The sequence below is a fragment of the Gavialis gangeticus genome, unplaced genomic scaffold (assembly GCF_001723915.1).
Source record: "Gavialis gangeticus isolate Ggan-Ray unplaced genomic scaffold, GavGan_comp1, whole genome shotgun sequence".
Classification (NCBI taxonomy): domain Eukaryota; kingdom Metazoa; phylum Chordata; order Crocodylia; family Gavialidae; genus Gavialis; species Gavialis gangeticus.
In genome coordinates this window covers 96343484-96367056 of record NW_017729025.1, presented here as the reverse complement: position 1 = coordinate 96367056, position 23573 = coordinate 96343484, and the positions used below count along the sequence as shown (strand labels likewise).

Here is a 23573-nt window from a genome sequence, read left to right as displayed (position 1 = left end):
TGATGCTGGAGTGCACCACATTTAAAGTAAAACACTGTTGGGGGGGGGGGTTCCACATCTGCAAGAAGCTTTTTCTGTTAGAAGAATTGTAGCTCTCTTGGTAGGAACCACAAGCTTATGCTAATTCACACAGTTCATTGCAAAATGAAAATGGCAGTTCTGGGAGAAAAATGCCCCATCTCCAACCCAGTAGAGGTTGCTCTGGGAAGACTTTCTCCTGGGAGAATGAAGACCTGTACATTTCCCCACTGCTTTTCTTCTCCAGGGGACCACCAAGAGGGACCAGATGCTCCAGGGTCACCCCTATCCTGGGGAGGCATGAGGAGCAGCTGCTTGCCTCACCTCCTTCCAGTCCTGAGAAGAGTTGAATGGTGGGGAAACACTCCTGTGCCTTCTCCAGGTCAGGATTACCCCAGTTTGAAGAAAGTGTGGAGGTAGACTTGGAGAAGTGTGGAGGAGCAGCTGTCCACTGCTTCCCAGACCAGCATCCCCAATTTGAGAAGTGGGGGAGAGGTATTTAGGCTGCTTCTCTGCTTGGCTCCTGAGTGAGTGTGAGCTGAGGATCAGCCAGCTGCTCCTGGCTCCCCACCTACTTCTTGGAGCAGAGTCCTTGAATCACATGGTCTTGGAAAGGCACAAGGAGCAGGGGAGAGAGGGCAATTGCAGATTGAACACCTGTACTGCTCTCTTTCTTGGAAACATTTCTAGAGGTGGAAAATTTCCATCACTAGTAGTGAATACCTGTTTATGGCCATAGACTGAATTTGAAACCTAGGCAAATGTAGAGTAGGTGCTATAAGGACAAAAACGTTGCTAAGCATATCTCCTACAGATCTGAATTAAACTTTTTAAAATCTTACAAGTGGCTATATCTGGAACCCATCTGTCCATGCTTGCATGGCATTTGTGGATCAGGAGTATTCCCTAACAACAGAACCTGATGTCTTGGTTTCACCTGACTGAAAATTGTTTCAGGAATATAATCCTAATTAACATGACTTTTACCATCTTGTTTAGTCATGTAGTATGTTCTGTGTTGGTAAGCTAGCATGGGAAATAGTACAGTATTACATTAATAAGTGTTTGTTTTATTCTCTAGACAGGCTGAAATGTTCTTTTTTAGATAATTCATGCATGTTCATTGAAAGGCAACTGACAAAGTTGGAAAAGAGCCAAAGGAAATCAAGAAAGAGCATTTCTACACTTAGAGCCATGGTGATTAAATATGAGCACTGAGACCAAATGTTACCATATTCTGACAGAATTAGAAATGAGAAAGTAATTTAAAATCTTGAAGGTATTTTATTTTACATTAGGGTAGTGAAATATGTGCTCTAACTGCTCATGTTCACTGCAAAGCATGCACATAAAATTTTTATAGAGCTGAAGCCTGCTCTTTCATTTTAATGTGCGATGTATTGTAACAGCATGACATATGTGACTTATGATATTTGTCATTTGTTCTCTCAGCAAAATATACCTTTATGTATAGCTTCAACTTTTCTTCTTCATCCTTACGCATAGAACCCCAAGGACTGCAGCAAAGCCAAGAAACTAGTGTGTAATATCAACAAAGGCTGTGGTTATGGCTGTCAACTTCATCATGTGGTCTACTGCTTCATGATTGCCTATGGCACTCAAAGAACACTCATTTTGGAGTCTCAGAATTGGCGCTATGCTACTGGTGGCTGGGAGACTGTATTTAGGCCTGTAAGTGAGACATGTACTGATAGATCAGGCACTACCACCGGACACTGGTCAGGTAAGACTCACTGAACAAAAATGTTCCCTCTTTTTGAAGTGTCTGCATTACTATATTATACCATTAAGTCTTTTGCAACTGTATTAAATATTGAATAATAAATAAGTATGATCGCAGTCTAATGGATCAGCATCCTTTTCCATTTGCATATTGTGCTACAATGTTGGTATCCTCTATAAGAAGATTCTAATAATTTTGTAGAAATTCTTTATGCAAAAGCAGTTTCAAATCTCAATCATAATTCGTGAATAATATGCCAAGTTACCCGGGGTTTGATATACAGCTTATTTGTTGGGGAGGAAGGATGGGAACAGAGTAGTAAATAGGGACAGATATTAAAATATACAAACAAGCTGAAGTAAGCTTGAAATTAAAACGGACAGACTAAAAGGAAATAGAAAGTGGAGTTCAATAAGTATTCACATATGAGCAAAAGTCATAATAAAATGTAAAAAATTCTTAATATGAATCATATTTTAAATATTACTCATAAACTCTGATTTTAAGTTCTATATATGTGTATTACACTGTAAAATATAGTACTCATAAAGGTAAATATATTATTTATGTATTATATAATAGTATTTAAATAAATTAATTCTCCTACTTTATTGAATCTGATGCTTATAGAAAGAACAAGGAAATTCAGTTGTTAGAAAGTAATATGTAATCTCATAGGTATCTAAAGAAGCTAGAGAAGGTAATCACTTTTTTAGTAGGATCCACACAGTCAACACTTAGGAAAACTGTGAATATAGCTGGAAAGAAAAACTTCAAAATCATGCTAGCTTGCAATTTGGGCATTTTTCCATATCTTTATGTAGATATGACATTCTATCACACAAATATGGAAGTGGTAACAGTAGAATTACAGATGCCTAGAGAGATTTCAGGCTTTTCCTCAAAGTGTAGAATAAACAATGGCAGTAATTTTGAAATCTTCCTATTGTCTAAGAATCACATGTGACGTATTGTCAACTCTTGAAAGTATTTAAAAGGTTTCAGAAAATGTTCCTTTTCTGTTGTAAAAATATTTCTAAAGTCTGTTATGATTAAAGCTTTAATGTGTTGTCAACATATATGAGCTTGGAAATATTAGAAATAATTGCAGGTGAGAGTTTGGAAACTGGCCCACTTCATCCTTTAAAAGAAATGACTATAGATCAAAAGAGAATAGTTAACCATTCTGATAAAGCAAATAAGTGAATATGGTAACATCAGTAGTCTTCGTCTCAAAGTATATATTCTCCAAAGGGAAATAATTGATTATTACAAAGGGAAAGGCAAAATAATGTATACCATATTGTTGCCAATTATTGTCCTTATTTTGCAGTGTGCAAGCAGGTAATTAAGTGGGTAAGGAGTTGATAAACCTAGTCAAAATAAATATGTTCAAGTGGGATATTTAGGATTTAAAGTTGTTCCATCTAGTGATTTTGGTGGAGACAGGGGAACTGGTGACAGTCAGCCAATGAACCTAATGGTGCTTCATACTTGAGGGTTAGCACTAGACTTCCGTTGCCTCTCTCATTTCCTGGACCAGTGGGAGTTAATTTTTTTTGCAGGCATACCACAAATTAGCCCTGTGTCTTCCTCAAGTGCCACGCAGATCTGTTTCCCCTACCCAGTTGACTGCCCTGTTTTCTAAAGACTTTTGAAACAGATGGTTTCTTATATAGGTACTGTTCAGTGGGCTCTCCTACAGAATAGGGAACCTCCAGCCCCCTTTTTCCCCTAAACTGTTCACCAGCCAGAATCTGTTACAACCAGCTCATCCTCAATTCTTCTTTCCTCTCGTCTCTGAGGTAGTGTTAGAGGAACAAATACTATTGCTTTCTTATTAATAGAATTATGAGGTCCTTTAGTTTAATAAGCATCACAAGTTATTTACTGGACTAGTGGCATAATTTTTAAGCTGTTTAACCTTATTTCATCAGTGAATTGCCTCCAGGCCTAAGTACAGACAGTCCAGAAACCTGAGGCTGAATCAATTCAATCTTCTCTGGTTAGTCTAAGCTGCGTAGATTCAACTGTTAAACAAATGATCAGACATTCACTTTTGATTCTGGAAATGCCGGCCACATGCCTGCAGTGGCCCAGAGCAGAATCCAGGCTTGCCTCCCTGCTCAACTGGAGCAGATAGCTTGGGCCAAAGCTAGCCTGCCCACCCTGTGAGGAGGGGGGATTGCAGGGCAGGTGCATGGCATCCTGGGATGCTGGGGGACTGTGAGTTAACTTGACACTGGAGGGGATCTGGTACGGAAGTTTGATAAACTGATTTAACCTAAATCCATTAAGTCTGATACTGTATCCATCCAGGTTTATTTTAAACCAGTTTTGAAAGCAGTTCCAAAATTATCTTCAAAATGAACACAGCACTGAATTTCTGTTGTGTTACAGATTTGAACTGATTTCCAATCAATAATCAGTGTATGTATAATTTCTGTCCCTAGCCCAGGCGTGCTGACACTTTCGATCAAGCCAGTAGTGCCTTCGAGACTAATGAATTTCTGGTTCTGAGAACTCTTTTATAGGCCATAATAAAATGCCTGTTCTACAAGAGTTTCAGGTTCTCAGACTTCATTGCCCTTGCACACACTAATTATGTGCTTGCTAAGTTTTTTCTTAATTATTTTCATCATCAATTCGATTCTATTATAGGCACTATACATACAACAAAGATTTTGTTAGTTTTGTGAGACTATTGTGTTGTTCACCTTCATAGCACTGATACTGTCATCACATATGGAAGGCATGAAATGAGTGACTATTTTACTTTCTGTAGCAATTTCTTGAGAGAATCTTTTGGACATGAGCATTTTCTTTTCATGTTTTACTTAGTAACATTTAAAGATTTTTGCAGGTAGTCAACCTAATGGATAATTAAGTTGGTGAGGCAGATTGTAGTTTGCAGAAAATGTATAAAAGTATAAAATTTGCCTCTCCAGAAGTCCAGCCAAGTGGCTTTTCTCAGTCTAGGCATGCACAGGATTTAAGTGGTGCATTAGCTTTAAGCTGGTACTCTGTACAGGGGTAAATTTCAGCCAGATGTCTTTGTTCTTCCTATTCTATCTGTGGAAAAGATTTTTTGGGTCCTTTTCTTTTCTGAAAATATTCTGTCTACAAGGCCATTTTTTATCTCTTGGCCATTTTGCTGGATTTCAATGGGCTTTAAATATGGTGCCTATTACCTTGCCAGAGTGAGACATAAAGGATTATACAGCAAGTAGAAAACAGCATGTTCCTTGAAAAATAAAACAAATTAATTGGTCTAGGAAATCAGTTTTTTATTTTCGTGTGAGTATAAAGAAAATTTTTGAATCCTTGTTCTAAATACCTCTGCATGGCCACTGTTGCTTATTATACTAACTTTGAAGAGATCAGGGAACACAGGATGTCACATAGAGGAACAGTCCTATTGAATAAGACTGATTATCAGCCTAGTTTAGTATTGTATCATCACCATAATTACTACCGTTGGCCAAAAACAGATTCTTTAGAAGAAGGCATCTTTTATAATTTGGCACGATGAGCAACAATGGCCGTGCAGAGATTCTGGCCTAGGAAAGTTACCTACTAACAATGCTGAATAATTTTTGTTTTTGGTTTTTGGTTTTTTTGGCTTATGCTTTTAAACATGATGGTTTAATTTATTCAATAATTCTTAAATACTTGTTATTACAATTTATATTATTATTCCCATAAATATCTAGTCCTATTTGAATCCTGCTAAGATCTTTTTCTCGTGATATTCTTTGGTGATGAGCTTCACAAACTAATGGTGTATTGTGTAAACAAACAAACAAACAAAAAAACCTCTTTTGTCAATTTTGAATTTGCCACCCTCCTATTTAATTGACTGTTCTGTATTTCTTATTCCAAAATAGGGTAAACAAAACTTCCTGTTCTAACTTCTCAATGTCTTTACAATTGTGTATGCTTTTATCATGTCTTTTCTTAATTTTCTCCTTTATATTGTAAATAACTCGAGTCTTTCCAGGTGAAAAAAAGAAGGAAGAGAGTAGGAATTGGAGGGAGGTGAGAGAGAGTGGAAAGCAGAAGTTACATCATGAATTTGTGACAAGAATTAGGTGAAACTCAGAATTTTGCTTTTGTGGAAAATTACATTGTTTCTCTCTGAAATATTTCATTCAAATATTTGTATTAAAACTAGCCTAAATAGTAAAGAAATGTAACATTTCTAAATTTTTTTTTTCTTAGTATACAACTCTTCATTCTCAGGGGGAAAAAGAAGCCTCCATTAAATAGCATACATTGACTTACATAATTTATATGTTATGATAATGTAATAGCTTAAATACCCAGTTTAATTTTGTTTAATTTTATTTTTGTATATTTCTAAAATATTAAAGGGCATCTGCCACTTCTGGTTTAGAAAGCTTCTCTTCTAGAGTGTCTCCTGTTTTTTGTCATAAAAGATTTTGACAATCCTATTCAGCCTTTAGCTAATTCCTTATTTAATCTCAGTCTCATTTCCCTATCATTTTCCTTCCCAGCTTGCCCAGGCACTCGTGGATTCCCAAACTATGTTTCTCAGTATCCCCCTCTGACAGCCTTCAGTCCCAGTTTTTGCCCATTGTCGTAGTTCCTATTCTCATTTTATTTTTCCTATACCCTGCAGAACTTATCTTCCCTTCTTCTCCAGCCTCTACCCACAGACGCAAACACATTTGAATCAGGCAACTTCCTCTTCCAAGCTGCCTGTTCATAGACCTACCATGGACCACAGCAGTTGCAGTTGTAGCTGCTGAAATCCAAGTTGTCTTTCTTGAGAATGTGAGAATGCCGGAGAGTAGGGTGAGGACTCAGGGTGACCTAGAGAAATAGGTGAATTGGGCCAAAAGAAATATCGTGAGGTTCAAGGACAAGTGCAAAATCCAGCACTTAGGATGGAACAGTTCCATGTGTCAGTACAGGCTGGGGTCTGACTGGCTGGACAGCAGCTCTGCAGAAAAAGGATCAGTGGGTTACAGTAGATAATAAGCTGAATATTAGGGCTGTATGATGCTTTGGTCCCTGATTTGATCTGGTGGAGATTCAGCCTGATTCGGTGGCTGAATTTCCGAATCTGAATCGAATCAGAGGACCCTTTAATCTCTCCAAATTGATTCGGAGAGGTATGGAAAGATTCAGAGATTCAGACGTAGAGACAGCTTTAAATGTTTTTACTACATACCTCTAGGTAGCAGGTGGCTCGTGAATGCTACGATGCTAGGGTGCATGGAGCATCCCACAGGAGTGTGGGGGGGTCCCCAGTGTGCTTGGCAGCAGACCCAGAAGTGGACAAGAAGCACTTCCGGTCTACTTCTGGGCCCTCCAGGGAGTGTACTGGGGGGCCCCTATGCCCCCCCAGCTTGGCGACTGGTGCCTCCTGGGTCAGGGGAGCACCCAGGGTCCCTCCCCAGCTGATTGCTGAGCTGGGGGGGGGGCAGCACGCTCTCCAGGGGACCCAGAAGTGGACTGGAAGTAGTTCTGGTCCACTTTACGGGTTCACTGCCGAGCACGTGGGGGCCCCCCTGCACTCTTGTGGGATGCTCCATCTGCCCCACCATCACAGCATTCATGAGCCGCACTGGTACCTAGAGGTATATAGAAAAAACATTTAAAGCTGTGTCTGTGTCCGAATTGCTGATTCTCTGAACCAGCATTGAATCTTCAGATTCAACTGAATTGAATCGGGGATAGTCATCCGAATCAACGAATCAAATCACTGTCGCTGATTTGGGCCAAATCCAGTAGGGCCCACTTTGCACACCCCTACTGAATATGAGCCAGTAGTGTGCCTTTGTTGCAAAGAAGGCTAAATGGTATACTGGGATGCATTGATAGGAGTGTTGCCAGTAGATTAAGGGAAGTGTTTATTCCCTTCTATTCAGCACTGGTGAGGCCACATCTGGAGTACTGTGTTCAGTTTTGGGCCTCCCAATACAGAAAGGATGTGGACAAATTGAAGAGTCCAGTGGAGAGCAACAAAAATGGTGAGGGGGCTGGAGAACATGACTTATGTGGAAAGATTGAGGGAACTGGGATTATTTAGTTAAGAGGACAATGAGAAGGGATTTTTAATAGCAACTCTCAACTACCTGAAGGGGGTTCAAAAGAGGATGGAACTAGGCTATTCTCAGTGGTGGCAGATGACAGAACAAGGAGCAACGGTATCAAGTTGCAGCAAGTTTAAATTAGATATTAGGAAAATTTTTCTCACTAGAAGGGCAGTAAAATACTGGAACAGGTTACCCGGAGAGGTGGTGGAATCTTTTTTCTTGGAAGTTTTTGAGACCCGGCTAGACAAAGCTTTGGGTGGGATGATATAAGTGGGGATGGTCTTGCTTTCAGCCAGGGGTTTGGATAAGATGACCTCCTGAGGTCCCTTCCAACCGTAATTTTCTATGATTGTATGAATTGTGAAGCTTGAATATTTTAATTTGGTTCATTTTGGTGAATGTTCCCAGGAATAGTAGAGTACACCTCTGTAGCATAAAGGTCACCCCTGTAAAATTGTCAATCCTTTCTCCAAAGCCCAGGGATGATAGTACTCCTAAAACAGAGTGCCAGAATTTTTTAACATGGGAGAAAAATGTATTTTTACCTAGCTGCGTTTAAGAAACATATTGAGTAATTTTGCCTGTTTCTTTTCCAAAAATTATTAGCTTGAGGCAAGCATACCTGACAAAAAAAAATGTCAACAACAGAGTTTGGCAAAGTTATAAGAAACTCCAGGTAGGGCTTTCTGATGAAATGGGTTGAGCAATATTAATAATAAGCATGTGGCTAGCCCTTCCTGTATTTCATTGTAAGGTATATAATGATGTATTTTGCGGATTCATATGTACATGCCCCCGCATTTTAAAAAAGGCTGCATTTTGCGCTTCCAGTTTAGAATCTTATTTGTAATTATATTTTCATTTGTTTGATAGATGTACAATTTGATTCTTGCTACCTAAATACATGCTACATTTCCTGTAGCTTTGTACAGATTTTTTTTCCATTTTAAATTATTGTTCCTTTATGAATTAACCTCCATTGAAAATAGTTCCAGGGTGGCATGCAGTTTGCATCTCACCATGTACTTAAGTCTGCTGTCATTAACCAGGGTCACCAGTTAGTTTCAGGGATTTGGCATTGTAACTAATTCAGATAGTAAAAACAGATCTTTAAGGACTAACCCTCACCTGGTAGACTATTTCATATTCTAATAATGGCACAGATGGTTCATTTGTTTGATTGATTTCAGTTTTGACTTTAATATGAGTCTTCAGTGGATGCTTAATTACCACTGAATCTGAAAAATAATCCCACTGGATTGTCAGAAATCTGTGTGGTAATTTTTTTGCTTCAGAGTCTGTGATATTATTTCTTCATTTTTCTATTTGTCCATGGCCTTTTCACAACTAAGAATTTATAAGACTGAAATTTAGAAAACCAAAGAAAAGTAGCATGTGATTATATGTAAAACTATACCAATGTCATCTGGTTTGAAAGACATGTTAATGGTTTTGAAAATTGTATTGGAATATCTGTTTTTTAATCACCTGGGCTCAAAGGGCTCACTTACAAGTATTAATTGAAATTTCAAATTCCCCACTTCCTTTAAACAGCTTCCCATATGTATTACTTATATACAAAGTTGTAAATATGAATTATATTTTACAATTTTAGCAGTAATGTTTATTAAGTACCTATATCATGTAGACAAAATATTCTTTTCAAAAGCTACACAAAGATAACACTTTCACTGATGTATAAAATCTATTTTTCTCTAGTTATTTGTATTCTTTGTACAGTGTTTTAAAGCATCATTTTATTATAATTTACAGCCAGTGACAGAGTTAAAGTGTATTAAACTATTCTTCTTCCTATCACTACACAAATACTTTTAAAATTGTGCATTTATCTTCATCCTAATGAATTAGACTATTCCTTTTGAACACCTTTAATTAATTTAGATTGGCAATTATTTTAAGGTTTGTAAAGCCCATTGTGACTGAACCAATTTAGATAGTAACCTATTTACAGAAGAATTAAGAGGTGTATATGTGAATTAATAGGATTTTAGTGTTTAAAACACTATGGTTGCAGTCTTTTTCTATTTATGTACATTAATAGTGTTTTTATATTTCTAAAAAAAATTAACAGGCTTCTAAGATTAAGGGGATAGAATCAATTGTAATAAGCTGTTTAACATTAATCAGTTAGTTAGCAATAAATTAACTACATCTGTCATTGTTTTGATCTCTGCAAAGAATATTTGGATATTTCCCTTGACTTCTATTCCATGAATTATCATTGTTCTTATGAATTTGATACGCAGGTGGTACACCTGCAAAGTGGAATTGGGTTTTCAACTCTAGTGCATCACAAGACTAAGTACTATGTTGCGTGTGTGTGTGCAGTAGGTAGAGTAGTTTTCTTATATTCTACTACAATTTTATTTTCTTCCTTCATTTCTTAATTAATTCCTTAAACTACCTGTCTAAAAAGAAGAATTATATACATATGTGAAAAGAGAAGACAGTTGCACTTACATTTTTTACATCTTAAAATCACAAATTATCTGTATTGTGCAACATCCATGACAGGATAATTCAGAATTATATGTCGCATCTTATTATTCATATTGATATAAAAAGCCAAAACATTTATGAATAATTTGTGCAGATTGTGTTCCTAAAGAGGTAGTATTATTTTTTCAGACCCAAAATATAAATATAGACCTGGATACTGTAAACATTAATGCACATTATTCCTACTGATAGCCTTCTGGTGTATTATCATGCCATAATGCCACATTATTAATGCAACTCACAAGGTAAGTTTTAGTCTTTTTCACACCTTTTCTTACTGAAGCGTGATGCCTAGTCTTAGTGGAGGATCTGACTTTTAACAGATTAAGTCTTTTTTTCCACAAAAAGTATGTTGCAGAAAGTAAGAAGCAACTTTTGATCAGCTGTCCCAAAAGAAATTCTAGATGTCCTCATAATCTGCTTTCCAAAGATGGAATACATCTTTTTCTAGACTCTGTTCTTAATGGTGGGTTCCACCTCCACAATTCAAATGAAAATTTTCAAAGCTGTCTAAACCTCATCTGGAAACAATCTTGTTTTCATCTGCTGCTTCCTCAGCCATCGTGCAGATATGATCAAGCACTCAAAAAGTTTAAACCAGTATGGAACCAGTCTTTTCTTTCTTCGTTTGTATTTGGTAACCATGTGTGAGTTTTTGCTGCTTAAAATGTGGGGCCATTTGTGTCCTAGAGACTGCCATCCCAATGAGAATAATCTTTGGAAGAAGTTTTGGAGTGATGTGTTGTATTCTTCATTGCATGCAATTTTTTTTTCTAAGTCAAGACTGGGTGCATTCTTGCTTCATTAGAATGTATGGGCTTGATGAAGAAGGTACTGGGTAGTGAGGTTTTATTATTTATGGTTCATGTTATTCAGAAAGTCAGACTATATAATCTTAATGGTCCATTCTGGTCTTAAAAATTGAAACTGTGAATCTCTTTCCAAAGGTTCTTATCTTGTAAGATAATACTTACTAAGGTATAAAATCCTCTTAGACAGCTCTCCCTGTCCAAATGGGTCTGGACTAGTAGTGATAAATGTGTTATACTTAATATATTTTCTTATTCCAAAAAAGTCATAGACCTCAGAAAACTGAATACCTTTAAAAGGCTTGCTCTAGCCCACTATCATTTTTCTGCGGGACTGTTTTGAATATCTTGACTCAAAAGAGAGAATTTCCACATCAACGAAAGGAAGCCTCTTTCATTTCCAAGGCTTGAATGCTATTAATACAAGGTCCTCACTTCCAGTTCATCTCTGATATCCAGCATTTTTACCAAGTGCTTGTCTGTGATACCATTCATTAGGATACCAGGAGTATCTGACCTTCAACAATCCAAATCTTTCTTCAGCAAAGGGTAACTTGTATAGACGGGATTTAAAGTGTGTGCCAAACACTAAGTGTGTAAATGACCTAGTTAGCTAACAGAAATCCTTTGTCATTCTATCTCATAATTTCCAGCATTAGGGCAATTCACCCAGAGAGGAGACTTTTGAAACCACTTCAAGCTTCAGGGTACAGCATGTCAGCCGGGGATATTTTACCTAAAACTAATTGTCCTTGAAAACTTACGTGATTGATTTCTCTGACTCACAGTGGTATTTTTTTTTGTCTCTAATTACATGTTAAAGGTACATTTTCCTTCTTTCAACTGTGCCTCTAAGTAGGCTCCATTGTCTTTATTAGCTGGAACACTGATTGAAAAGGCAATCATTTTCTACTCTCTCTCCAGTGGTAATCATGATGTCAGATCCCTCTAACGTATAAGCCTGAAATGTTGTAAGTACATAGGTGATAGAATGCTATGAAGTACAGCTCTATATCTATGCATTAGTTATGTGTTCCATAGTGAGCTTCTGGTATTCCCTGCAGTGTATCCTAAACTAAGATTGTATGCCATCAAGCAAGAAGAGGCCCATTTTACATCTTTTTACAAAAAAAACACTGACATGGCACTAGCATATGGACTATATAATCTAATTTTTGGTTCTTCATCTAGCAGGTAAAAACAATCATGGACAGAATGGTGGAGCTGCCTGTCCAAAGGTCAAAAGTGTGGTTCTTCAACAAATTTAGTAGATGTTCTAGGAGTGGGTCCATCTTTATGTGAATGTTTTCACAACCAGGCCATAAATCAAGGGTCCAGGTGTATTTGTTTAACAAAGATGCGTTTCCTGTGGCTAGGATCACAGGTCTTTTCTATATCTCTTCCTCCAATTCCTTTGATTCTGTAAGTTGTCTGATTTTTCCAAATAAGATACAGCCACGGTCATCCTATTTGCGTGGCTCACCAGCAAATCTGGTGCTCCCAAGGGCTTCACTAACAGATAGGCATGCTCTTTGGTTCATCTTTCAATACAAAAGGCTTCCTAGTAGCATTAACATCCATGGAGAGGGTGGATGAATGTAAAGCTTTTAGGGCTAACTCAGCCCATCCTGAGGTGGTCACAACATTGCACCTAAACTAGAATAAATGTATTGCTGTTTTCACTCTTGCCCTTCTGCTGAAGACCTCACCTGTTTTCCTAGTCAGTTATTTTTCTCTCTGAGCCAGATTAACTGCTGTTCAGCACAACATGATATAGGCCCTTTGCCTCCTTTCAGCCCTCCCTCCCCCACTTTGAAATACACGGATAGTGGTATCAGGAATGTAGGTTGTAGCCATGTTGGTCTAAGGACATAGACAGACAAGGTTCTTTGGGTAATTCTGATATCTTTTATTAGAGCAACTCAGATAGTTGGAAAAATTCTTCTTTGTAAGCTTTCAGGTACAATTACCCTTCATCAGGCACAGGAAGCAGCTGCAGATGATCTGTGCTTTTCCTGGATGAAGTAGGTAAGCAGCCAGAGGCCAGTACATATCCAAGAAAGCCAGTCAGTTAAAATGTAAATTGAGGTAATCAGTAGGTGAGACAGGTGGTGGTGGTGGGGAGGGGAATGAATGCATCTGTATGGAATTCCACTCTCCTCCAGAACAGCAGGAGTGGATCAGGAGTCCTTTCCACCTTCTAGAGAAGGTGGGGTTGGCAACAAATGGATAATCCATTATTTACCTCTGGAACTAATCAGTTTGGCTGGCTAAACTTGCATAGCCTCCTCTACTGGGGTAGTGTTGGCAGGAAGTTCCCTGAGAGGTGAGTCTTGGAATTAAGAACATAGTGGGCAACTGTTAGTCCTCTTGATTATGGTGTACGCATAAGAGATCTAGTCAGATGCCTGATGAATCCATTAGTGGCTGACAAACCTAGTTCGATAGCAACACAGCTTGTTATAAATTTCACAAATCCATATGTTGTCTGAGTTGGAGTGCAAGTTTACAGAATACTGCTTTCTTTCTCGCTTTGCTTCCATCCTCTGGATCAAAGCCACTTTGCATTGAGCTGCAGCCACAGGTGTTCCCTCCAGATCCGATAGGATTCTGCACACTTCTCCCAACTTTCTATGTTGATGTTGAGTGACTTCATATAATCTTTGAACTCATCATGGTTCTGCCATAGAGGGTGATCCCACTTTCTAGAGCTGTCTCAGATCTCACTAGACAAAATATTCTTGGGGATGTGGTCTCCTCCCATTCTTTTGACATGGTCAATCCATCACACCCTCCTCTTCTTGACAGTGGTTTCTAAGTGTGTCAGTCCTGCATGCTCCATTACCTGTGTGTTCGGTATTTTGTCTTCCCATTTTACTTTCAGGATCTTATGGAGACATCTCATGTGAAAGCTGGTCATCCACCACACTCCAGATTCTTGTTTCAGGTGGTTTTCTGACTCGAGCAGAATCTTGAAAATCTGCAGAAGCTCAGGAAAATCAGTATAATGCTGAGTTGGATCACATTTTAAACAATCCTGAGGACCAGAAACTTAAAAATAAATAAAGTGCAATTGCTGATGTAATCACTTGAATTCAGTGAATGGTACTCTAGCAGAGTAGAAGACAGAAGTTAAAAGGAATCATGGTTGGGAATTGTAGTGTTATTAGAAATGAAAAGTGGGCAGGAAATAGATCAAAAGCACATGGAAGAAAAAAGTGAAATCAGGACAGATGGAAAAAGAATTCTAGGTAAGTATGTGAACTAACACCAAGTAAACTGATATTCATACCGTTGCTGTGTGGTATAAGGAAATATAGAGAGAAACCAGCAATTAATGTTCTGAATGTCAGGGTGAGCTTCATTCCAGAAGAGCTGGAAACCAGTAAGATAAAAGATCACTTAGGAGACTAGTTACATTATGGAAAGTTTTCAGAAATTGTATTGGAAGGCTTGCTTTACTACATAAAGGTACAAATTAAACAGCTTTTTTCCATATGTATGGTGCAAGACTTGAAACTCTAGATACAGCAAATCAGTGTCTTCTTTTATTGCTGCTACTCAGACAGTAAGAAATCAAAAAGAGTAACTCAACAATACAAACTCTTTACCTGAAAACCAGTTCTTCAGAATTAATTGCAGTATACCAGCCACACTGCATTTCTTATGGATTGTATCATACACTACATTGAAATAACAGGTCATTCCTAACAGAGTGGTTAGGATTATTCAAGCAAGGAATTCAATTAAATATTTTGTATTAACCTGATAAAAATCTTAAACTTAGATAATATAATTAGACAATCTGTCTTTATCGTTATTGCCTGAGGTTTCATATTTCTCTCTCTTAAACCTCTGTCCTTACAGTCCTTTGTGACACCTTGGAACCAAGCTCAGCTTTTATGTTTTATTATCTATGCTTTTTTACTTACCTTTCCATTCAAGTGTGGGTAAAATGTGTAGTTTTTAAGAGCAAGGTGCCTGTTAGTTGATACAGTAAAATATACCTTGAGAAAACAGTATTTAAAAAATGGTCTGGTCATGCTGGCTTCTCTTCTACCTTTATCTTTTTATTTACTTTTAAATTAAAGCTACTGAAATCTGTCTACCTAGGTTTTCATAATATTGCCTATTATCATGGTGTTTGAGAATATTCTATGAAAATTTTAAAAAATCCTTTTGGGAAGCAGTAACTTAGAAAAGACTGGGGAGTTATGGTGGATAAGCCATTGGCTATGAGACAGTGCATTGACTAAGAGATCCTTCAATGTATAAACAAAGAAATGTTGACCAGTAGCAGAGGGACATTACTGTGGCATATAGCATTAGTGAGAATGGAATACTGTGTTCAGCTTTGTTACTAGCACTTGAAAAAGAATGACAAATGGTAAGGATTTCAGAAAAAAGGTGTAACAATTATTTTTACTTACGGGAAATCTGCCTTGCACTGAGAAGCTAAAGAAGGTCAATCTATTTATCATAGAAAAAATAAATGTAAAGAGGCAACTTTAATATAGGTATCCATAGTATCAAAAGCATTCAGAATTGTGTTGTTTGAGTTCTTTGCAATGGAAGACAGAACATGTCTGCAGGATCATATACTGCACGGCCACACTTGTTTGGATGTGGCTAAAAAGTCCATCACAAGAAATAGAAAACACAACTGAAAAAATGTAGGTTTTGTTTAAGGTCACTGACCAAACTCAGCATTCTCAGGGGTGGTGAGAACTCTGAGGGGTTTATTTTGGGGTACTTGCTTTTTTTCTTAGGTCTATAATATTTGATGTCTAGAGACCAGAGCCAAGACAATGTATGAACTTGGCTTGGATATATAAATGGGATATAAGTTTGGATCTAGTAACAACAGCCTAGTGACGGTCTGCCAACAGGATTTAGCCAGCACTCTGAACACTACGCTGTGCCCCAGTGATAAGTTATGGCAGTGGTTCTCAGCCAGGTGCTATAGTACACTGGGGTGCTACCAGATCCTTTAAAGGGTACCCTGAGGTGTGAGGAGGTAAGTGGGTAAGCTAATCAAATAAGTGCAGGTTCAGACTTGTCCCTACCTGACCAACCCACCACGCCCACTACTCAGCCCCTCTGCATTAAGATAAGCACTGTAATATATAAATTCATTTTTTAAATTGGGCACCACACAAATCACAAAAGTTATGCAGGACACCTTGAGTCTATAAAGGGTTTCTCAAGTCCAAAGAGGTTGAGAACTACTGAGTTACGGGCTATAGTTACAGGAATCATTGTGAAATCCTGTGGTCTAGGATATGAAGGACATTGGACTATATCAGCAGTGCTCAACCCTTTTCCCTTGTGTGCCAGATGGGTAGTGGCTGGTCTATCCGCAACACAGATTGGCTGGTGGTCCCAATCCGGTGCCCAGGGTGGGCTCTTTGGGGTCCCATCCAGATGCCCAGAGTGCGGTGGGGTGGGGTTAGCCCAGCCCGGATCCAGCAGCATGAGGGGAAGGGGACATGGTCTGGCCCCAAACTGATCCAGTGGGGAGGCGGGGTACGACCCAATCTGGATTCAGTCAGGCGGAGAGAGAGGGTATGGCTTAGCCCTGTGGATATAGCTGCATGGAGAAAGGGGCTGCATGGAGGGAAGGAATTTTGCAGAGTGGGAGGCTGGTGGTGTTAATTGCCACTGCACCCCGCCAGCAAATTTCCCAGCCCAAGTTTTGCAGAGAAGATCCCAAATGATGCCATTGTTGAGCAACATTTGGCTACATGGTCATACTCGTCCCTTCTGACTTTAAAGTTTATGAACTTTAGAATCAAGCTAACAGGAAGAAGTCTAGATGTTAATCAACTGTCGTCTTGGTCTGTTCATTGATCCCATCAGGCTCCAGGTATGATTTCAGGAGTTCTGGATCTTTATAGATTTTTTTTCAAATTCAGTAGTGACACACAGTCTATAAAATAGGGTGCCTAATGCCTTTACATTTGCTCATATTAAAATGTTAGGGATATTCCATTGTGAGGATTTATTAGGGCAATATCTTTTATTGGATCAACAGCATAGTTGAGATTGAGTTAGACAAGCTTTCAAATGCCAGACATTCTTCTTCAGGCATAATGTTTTGCATAGAAATTCAGAGTTTGCAAATTCTGGCCCTTAGTTCTTAAGCCACAATCTGACAGATACTTTCTTACTTTCTATTTGTATTTTTAGCAGAGTTTCTGACATTTTGTCGTACGTTATTCTTAAGATAGTTTAAACTGTTTCTGAAATGGATTTTATTCAATTTTTTATGTTCTGCTTTACTTGTTGTTTTGTGATGCAAGCCATGAGAAGCACAAACTATTATTTAGGCATCCAGATGATTGTTGTTGTTACTGTTTGTGCTGTTGGATTTCTAGCAATATGTGCAACAAGTTGTTTTTAAGCAGCAAGCAAACCCTTTTTACATATCTGTAAATATCTTTTTAATTTCTAACTTTTACTCATAAGATTTTAGGTAATTCTTGGATTCATATAATAAGTCTTGGATAAGTACCATTCCAAGGGAAATTCCTAGATTACTGGAATAAGTCACGTTTACCCTTGTTTAGTCTTATCTTTCTATTAAAGAAAGAGGATTTTGTAGACATGTACAAAAATTTGCAATCTTCAAGCTACTCTCCTGGAAGGCCTACAAGCCTTCAAGACAATTTTGAATAACGTTGTCTGAGCTGGAAGTGGTCTCAAATTCTTGGAAACAATTCTTCAAAATAATAAAAATTGACTACTTACTAGTGAGAGCAAAGGGGTTTGCGATATCTTTCATTGGACCAGCCGTATGCTGGACACGCTTTTGCAGGACTGAGTGCCCTTCAGATAAGGCACATTGCACCTGAAAGCATTTCTAACATCTCTCTCAGCAATACATTTGGTCCAGTAAAGACTATCCCAAAATCCCCTTGCCTTTCATACATGTCCTTGATCATCATGGCTAACATTTCCTTAATTTCATCTAGTCTAACCCCCAATAGATGACCTCCTGAGGCCCCTTCCAACCCTAATTTTCTAAGATTCTGCAGCAACACACCAACCCTTCTTAAAAGTGAGACAGTTCAGGACATTTTAAGAATCTGTTTTGTATCTAGGTCATTGAGCCAAAGACATTACTCTGTAACGAAAGGGTCAAAAGTAAAAATGAAACTGACAGAGGCATATTCAGTGAAATGTGTTTGTTCTGAGAGAGAATAAATGTTTAGAATAGTATAGCAGGGGAAGAGTAATGAAGCAAAGAATTTGAGTATATTCTAAAAGCAGTTTAATTTTTTTTCTTGTCTAAATCATACATTATAAGAGATAAGGCTTGGTAGAGCAAATGGCTTTCTTTTTATTCTCAATATTTCTTATGCTAATGTTATTACCAGTAATCCAAAGAAAAGTATTTTGTACCGTTTTCAATCTTAAAATACACAGTTCTGTATAGGGAATTGGGCACACAAAATTATTTGTTGTCTTCCCTTTTAGTACATGCATAACTTACAAGTTTAAATAGCTTCATTCAGTATCTCAATAAGAAAAAACAAGTCCCTCACTTCTCTGAAGCTTTGCCCAGTCATTTAGAAGATCGGGATTTAATCCATTATCAGAATAGGGGTAGAGAGGTGCAAGCTGTAGCACTATCTAAAAGTGAGCCTTGTTGCAAAGAAAGTTTACAGTGTACTGGGCTGCATTAGTAGCAGCGTTGCCAGCAGATCAAGGTATGTGTTTATTCCCCTCTATTCAGCACTGGTGAGGCCACATTTGGAGTACTGTGTCCAGTTTTGAGCCCCCCACTACAGAAAGGATATAGACAAATTGAAGAGAGTCCAGCAGAGATTAATAAAAATGGTTAGGGGGCTGGGGCACACGACTTCTAAGGAGAGTCTGAGGGAATTGGGCTTATTTAGTCTGGCGAAGAGAAGACTGAGAGGGGATTTAATAGCAGCCCTCAACTCCTTGCAGTGTGGTTACAAAGCTGATGGAGCTAGACTTTTCTCAGTAGTGGCAGGTGACAGAACAAGGAGCAATGGTGTCAAGTTGCAGCAAGGGAAGTTTAGGTTAGATATTTGGAAAATTTTTCCTGGGGACTTGCATTTATAAGCAAAATGCCCCATGTTTCTTAAATATATGGACTAAATTTAAGAACAAATGACATTTTTAAAAAAGAAAATCTATTGGTAATCTAATTTTTTTTAAACAGTGCCTTGCTGTCTACATTTTTTACTATATATATTTATGATTTATAAAACTATCAGAAAATTTAATTTAAGACTGTTGCAAGATGTATGTTTAGTATACCATTTTGCACATGAAACTGAACTTTCTGAATGTAATATTAAAGTAATATCATCAAGCTATATTCTAGACTGGGGCAGTTGATTATTTTGGCTGGAGGGCTGCTTAATGAGTTTTGGTGAGCTGTTGAGGGCTGTATAGGTAGCTCTGCCCGTTGACAGTTGCTTCACCCCCTGGTTGCCATATTGGGACTGGAAGTCTTGCCCCCTAACCCCTGACCTTTGCCACTGGAAGTCCCTCCCCTTGCCCCCTAAAAATACTCCTTTAACTTTATTACAAAAAAATATTTGTCATGGATTGTGTTTGTGTACTGTGTATAGAGGGGATTATATAATAACTCAAAATAAAATCTTACTCTTGTATATTGTGTGGTTGGGGCTGGGGGTGTGTGTATGGTGGGGTGTTTTAGGTGTGTGGGGGGGGTTGCAAGGAGTTGTGGCTGTGTCTGGGGAGGCATTAGGTATGTTTGGGGGTGAGTATGTGAGGAGGTTGTGAGGGCAGGGTATGGGTGTGGGGGAGGGTGGGGGATGTGGGGACCCCCCACACACCTCCCCATGGTGCACAGCCTCTGCTGCAGGTAGCAGCAGCAAGCGGGGATGGTCGGGGCACTTGTGCCAGGTGCAGGCACTGGTGCCCAGTGGCACCCATCTTCGGCCAGCACTGCATATGGGGCCGAGGAGCATGGCCTGGCTGGCCCACTTCTGTAGCTGGGGCTCTGGTCAGTGTGCCTACAGCTCCCGTACTCGTACTGCACCAACAGAAACCCTGCTCTGGAGCCATCTGATTTCCCTGCCCCCTGATGCTCAGGCCCCTGTACTCCACTGGGATTGGGGAGAACCCCGCTCCCTGCTTCTCCACAGAGTCCTGGGACCTGTATGGCAGAGAGCAGTGAAGGCAGTGGGCTCCAGCGCAGGGCTTCCCCCGGTGCCATGAGAGTGCTGGGAGCTGTGGGCATGCCGCACAGAACCCTTGGGATAGAGGTGGGCCAGGGTGGCTGTGCTCCTTGATCCCATGTGCAGTGCTGGCAGGAGTCATGCACCACTGAGCACCAGTGCCTGCACTGGGCATGAGTGCCCCATGCACCCCTGGCTACTGCTGCTGGCAGTAGGGGCTGCACTCTGTGGGGGAGTGTGTGGGTGGTCTCTACACCCGCCACCCTCCCTCTCACCCATATCCTGCCCACCTGAGCTCCATGCTTCTGCTTCCCTGGCCCCATGCTCCCTGCCCCCATCCAGTTGCAGCTCCACCCAGCCCTTACCACTTCTCTACCTGCTACTCTGAGAGCAGGATGCCAGGGAAGCCAAGCAGGTCCTCCCAGGGTGGTGGCAGCAGTGGCAGCCGCCCCACCTGGAAACCGCTGCTAGCTGGGCTGCACCCTTCCACTCACAAGGGTGGGAGCACGGTGCAGTAGGGCATGTATATGTGGGCACTTTGCTTCCACCCTCATGGGCTGAAGGGCTGGGCGGGGTACAATTTGTTGGTGGGTACCCGCAGGCCTGATGAAAGTGCCTGGTGGGCCAGATGTGGCCCGCAGGCCATATTTTGCCCGCTCCTGTTCTAGTCAGTAATGGTTTTTTTGCTTTTTTTTGTTTTTTATAATATACTAATAAAAGCATTTTCAGGTACTGCATGTGATTCTGGGTCTCCCAGTTGATTCTTCAGGTTTTACAGTACCTTTTTTCCCCAGTCTTTCAAGAGTTCATCTCTCCTCCTAGGTTTCAGATTCTTTTAAAGAACAGGAAAACTTAATTTTATGTAGAAAAGAATGCTGCACATAGGAAAACTGAGAAAAATAGAAATGTTTTGTTGAACCTCTTTGAATTGTAACCATCTTAGGTATTACATTTAAGACTACAAAATAAAAATTTCAGACAATTTTATAACTTTTGAGAATGTCTGTCTGTTCTTTAAAAAGTGTACTTCAAATAAATTAGCCTCTATTTGATTACAATAGAGACTTACTGTGGAATTGTATCTGCTTTTGGTAGATAAATTGAAAAATAGTTATTTATATTCATAATAGCAATTTTTGTAAAACATGTTCTATTTATAATGCATTATGCATTTAATTTATCACACATTTACAGATGTTTATGCCAAATTACCATATTACCATATATGCAGACATGCTAATGAAGAAAAGAATGAACAGGAAACTAGAAAATATAGCATCAGCTGATAAAGTGATTCTCCCCCCCCCATCCCCCAAACAGAATGTGGTAAAGGTATGAATTTACATGCATACTTCATTATTAGTTTATTAAATCATTTTAATGGCCAGAAAATGGTTGGATCTACACAGACTTTGAGGGTGGAGAGGCGATGCAAAGTGCATTCCCTTTAAAAGGACTGAGCACAGATGAATTAGGGTAGATCATATTCACCAGGGGAGGAGGGGAGAGAGGAAGGGGGACCATGGGTAACACGAGAGTTAGAAGCATGGACCTACATCCTTTACACAGGCTCAGCATTTAACCAAGGAAAGATTATGTACACTAGGGGTGTGCCAAATGGGCCTTATTCAATTTGAATTCAGCCCGAATCGGGGACAGTGATTTGATTTGTTGATTCAGATCACTGTCCCTGATTCGATTCGGCCAAATCTGAGTCTGAAGATTTGATGCTAATTTGGAGAATCAACGTTTCGGCCATAGATACAGCTTTAAAAGATTTTTCTACGTACCTTGAGGTATCGGGCTTGGCTCGTGAACGCTGCGATGCTGTGGCGGATGGAGTGTTCGCTGCCGGGCGAGTCTGCTGCCGAGCATGCGGGGGGGGGGGCATGCTCCCCCGGTTTGGTGATCGGCTGTGGGAGGGACCCCGGGTGCCCCCCCCCCCAAACCCAGGAGGCACCAGTCACCAAGCCAGGGGAGCATGGGGGAGCCCCCAGCACACTCCCTGGTGGACGCAGAAGTGGACCCAAAGTGCTTGTGGTCCACTTCCAGGTCTGCTTCTGAGTGCATTGGGGAGCCCTCTGCGCTCTTGTGGGATGCTCCATCCACCCTGCCATCTCAGCATTCATGAGCTGCTGCTGGTACTTTGAGGTATGTAGAAAAAATGTTTAAAGCTGTGTTTATGTCCAAATTGCCAAATCTTTCCAAAACTCTGCAGATCGATTCAGAGGGTTCCAATTTGATTCAGAGAGATTAAAGGGTCTCCTGATTTGATTCAGATTCGGAGATTCAGCCACTGAATCGGGCTGTATCAAATCGGTAACTGAAGCTTCACACAGCCCTAATGTACACATCGCTAGAGCAGAGAGGTGTCACTGAAATAGCATTGTTTCAGAGCACATGATAAATTCTGTTAGAGTAGATAAGAATTCGTCCTGGAGATGATGCTACATCATAATTTACCCTGATTTCCAAACTTTTTCTGGTTCTACGAGCCAGGACTTAGTGCCATCTTTACCAATAATAATACAGAAATAGATCCTTACTCTTAGATCTCAAGACAATTGCCAAGTTTAGTTGATCATTCTCTATAACAAATTAGGTGGCAAAATTTGTCATTTAATTACCAGTTGCTTAGCATGATAAGTTTTTACTTGCAACAATCAAGTTATTTTGCAACTTAGTAAAATGTGTCTCTCATTTACTTAATCAACTTTATTCAAAAGAATAGTGTGTATGTGTAGTGCCTTTTTGTCAAATTAAGAGGACTGGAACACCCTCATTGCAGTGAAAGGTGGGAGCTATCCCTGTAAGACTGGTTGAGCTACCAGACCTAGAGATAGTTGGTGTCTCTAGCTTGCATGGCTGTTGCCCGGTAAAGCTGACAGCTGTAACTTTGTGAGTGAGGAAAATCATTGAAAAGTAAGCAAGCTTCCAAAGATTGGGCATGGGAGAGAGAAGTGTTACTAAGGAATGGGAAGTAGCTGTTTCTGCTTTGCAATTAAAATATAGTATCACTGATATATAGACATATGTGGAACAGAGCAAAGATGCTGACACTATATAATATTATGGGGTGTGAGGAGAGTTTTCACTTAGAATATCAGGAAATATAGGATATCTTAGCTGCACTTCATGAAATGTTCTTACATTACAGAAATTCTGTGTCTGTGTAGAAATAATGCCCTGCAGAACTGTTATTAACAATAACAGTAGAAAGGATAAGCACATATGG

General features: G+C 39.5%; 1 protein-coding gene across 3 annotated transcripts in view; it reads left to right on the top strand.

Moving 5' to 3' along the window:
* Positions 1-23573, top strand: part of FUT8 (fucosyltransferase 8) — a 353615-nt gene that overhangs the window by 275318 nt on the left and 54724 nt on the right. For all 3 annotated transcript variants that reach the window (XM_019519217.1, XM_019519216.1, XM_019519218.1), the window contains one exon: positions 1525-1762. In XM_019519217.1, coding sequence (XP_019374762.1) covers positions 1525-1762 — 238 coding nt within the window. The remainder of the gene's footprint in view (positions 1-1524; positions 1763-23573) is intronic.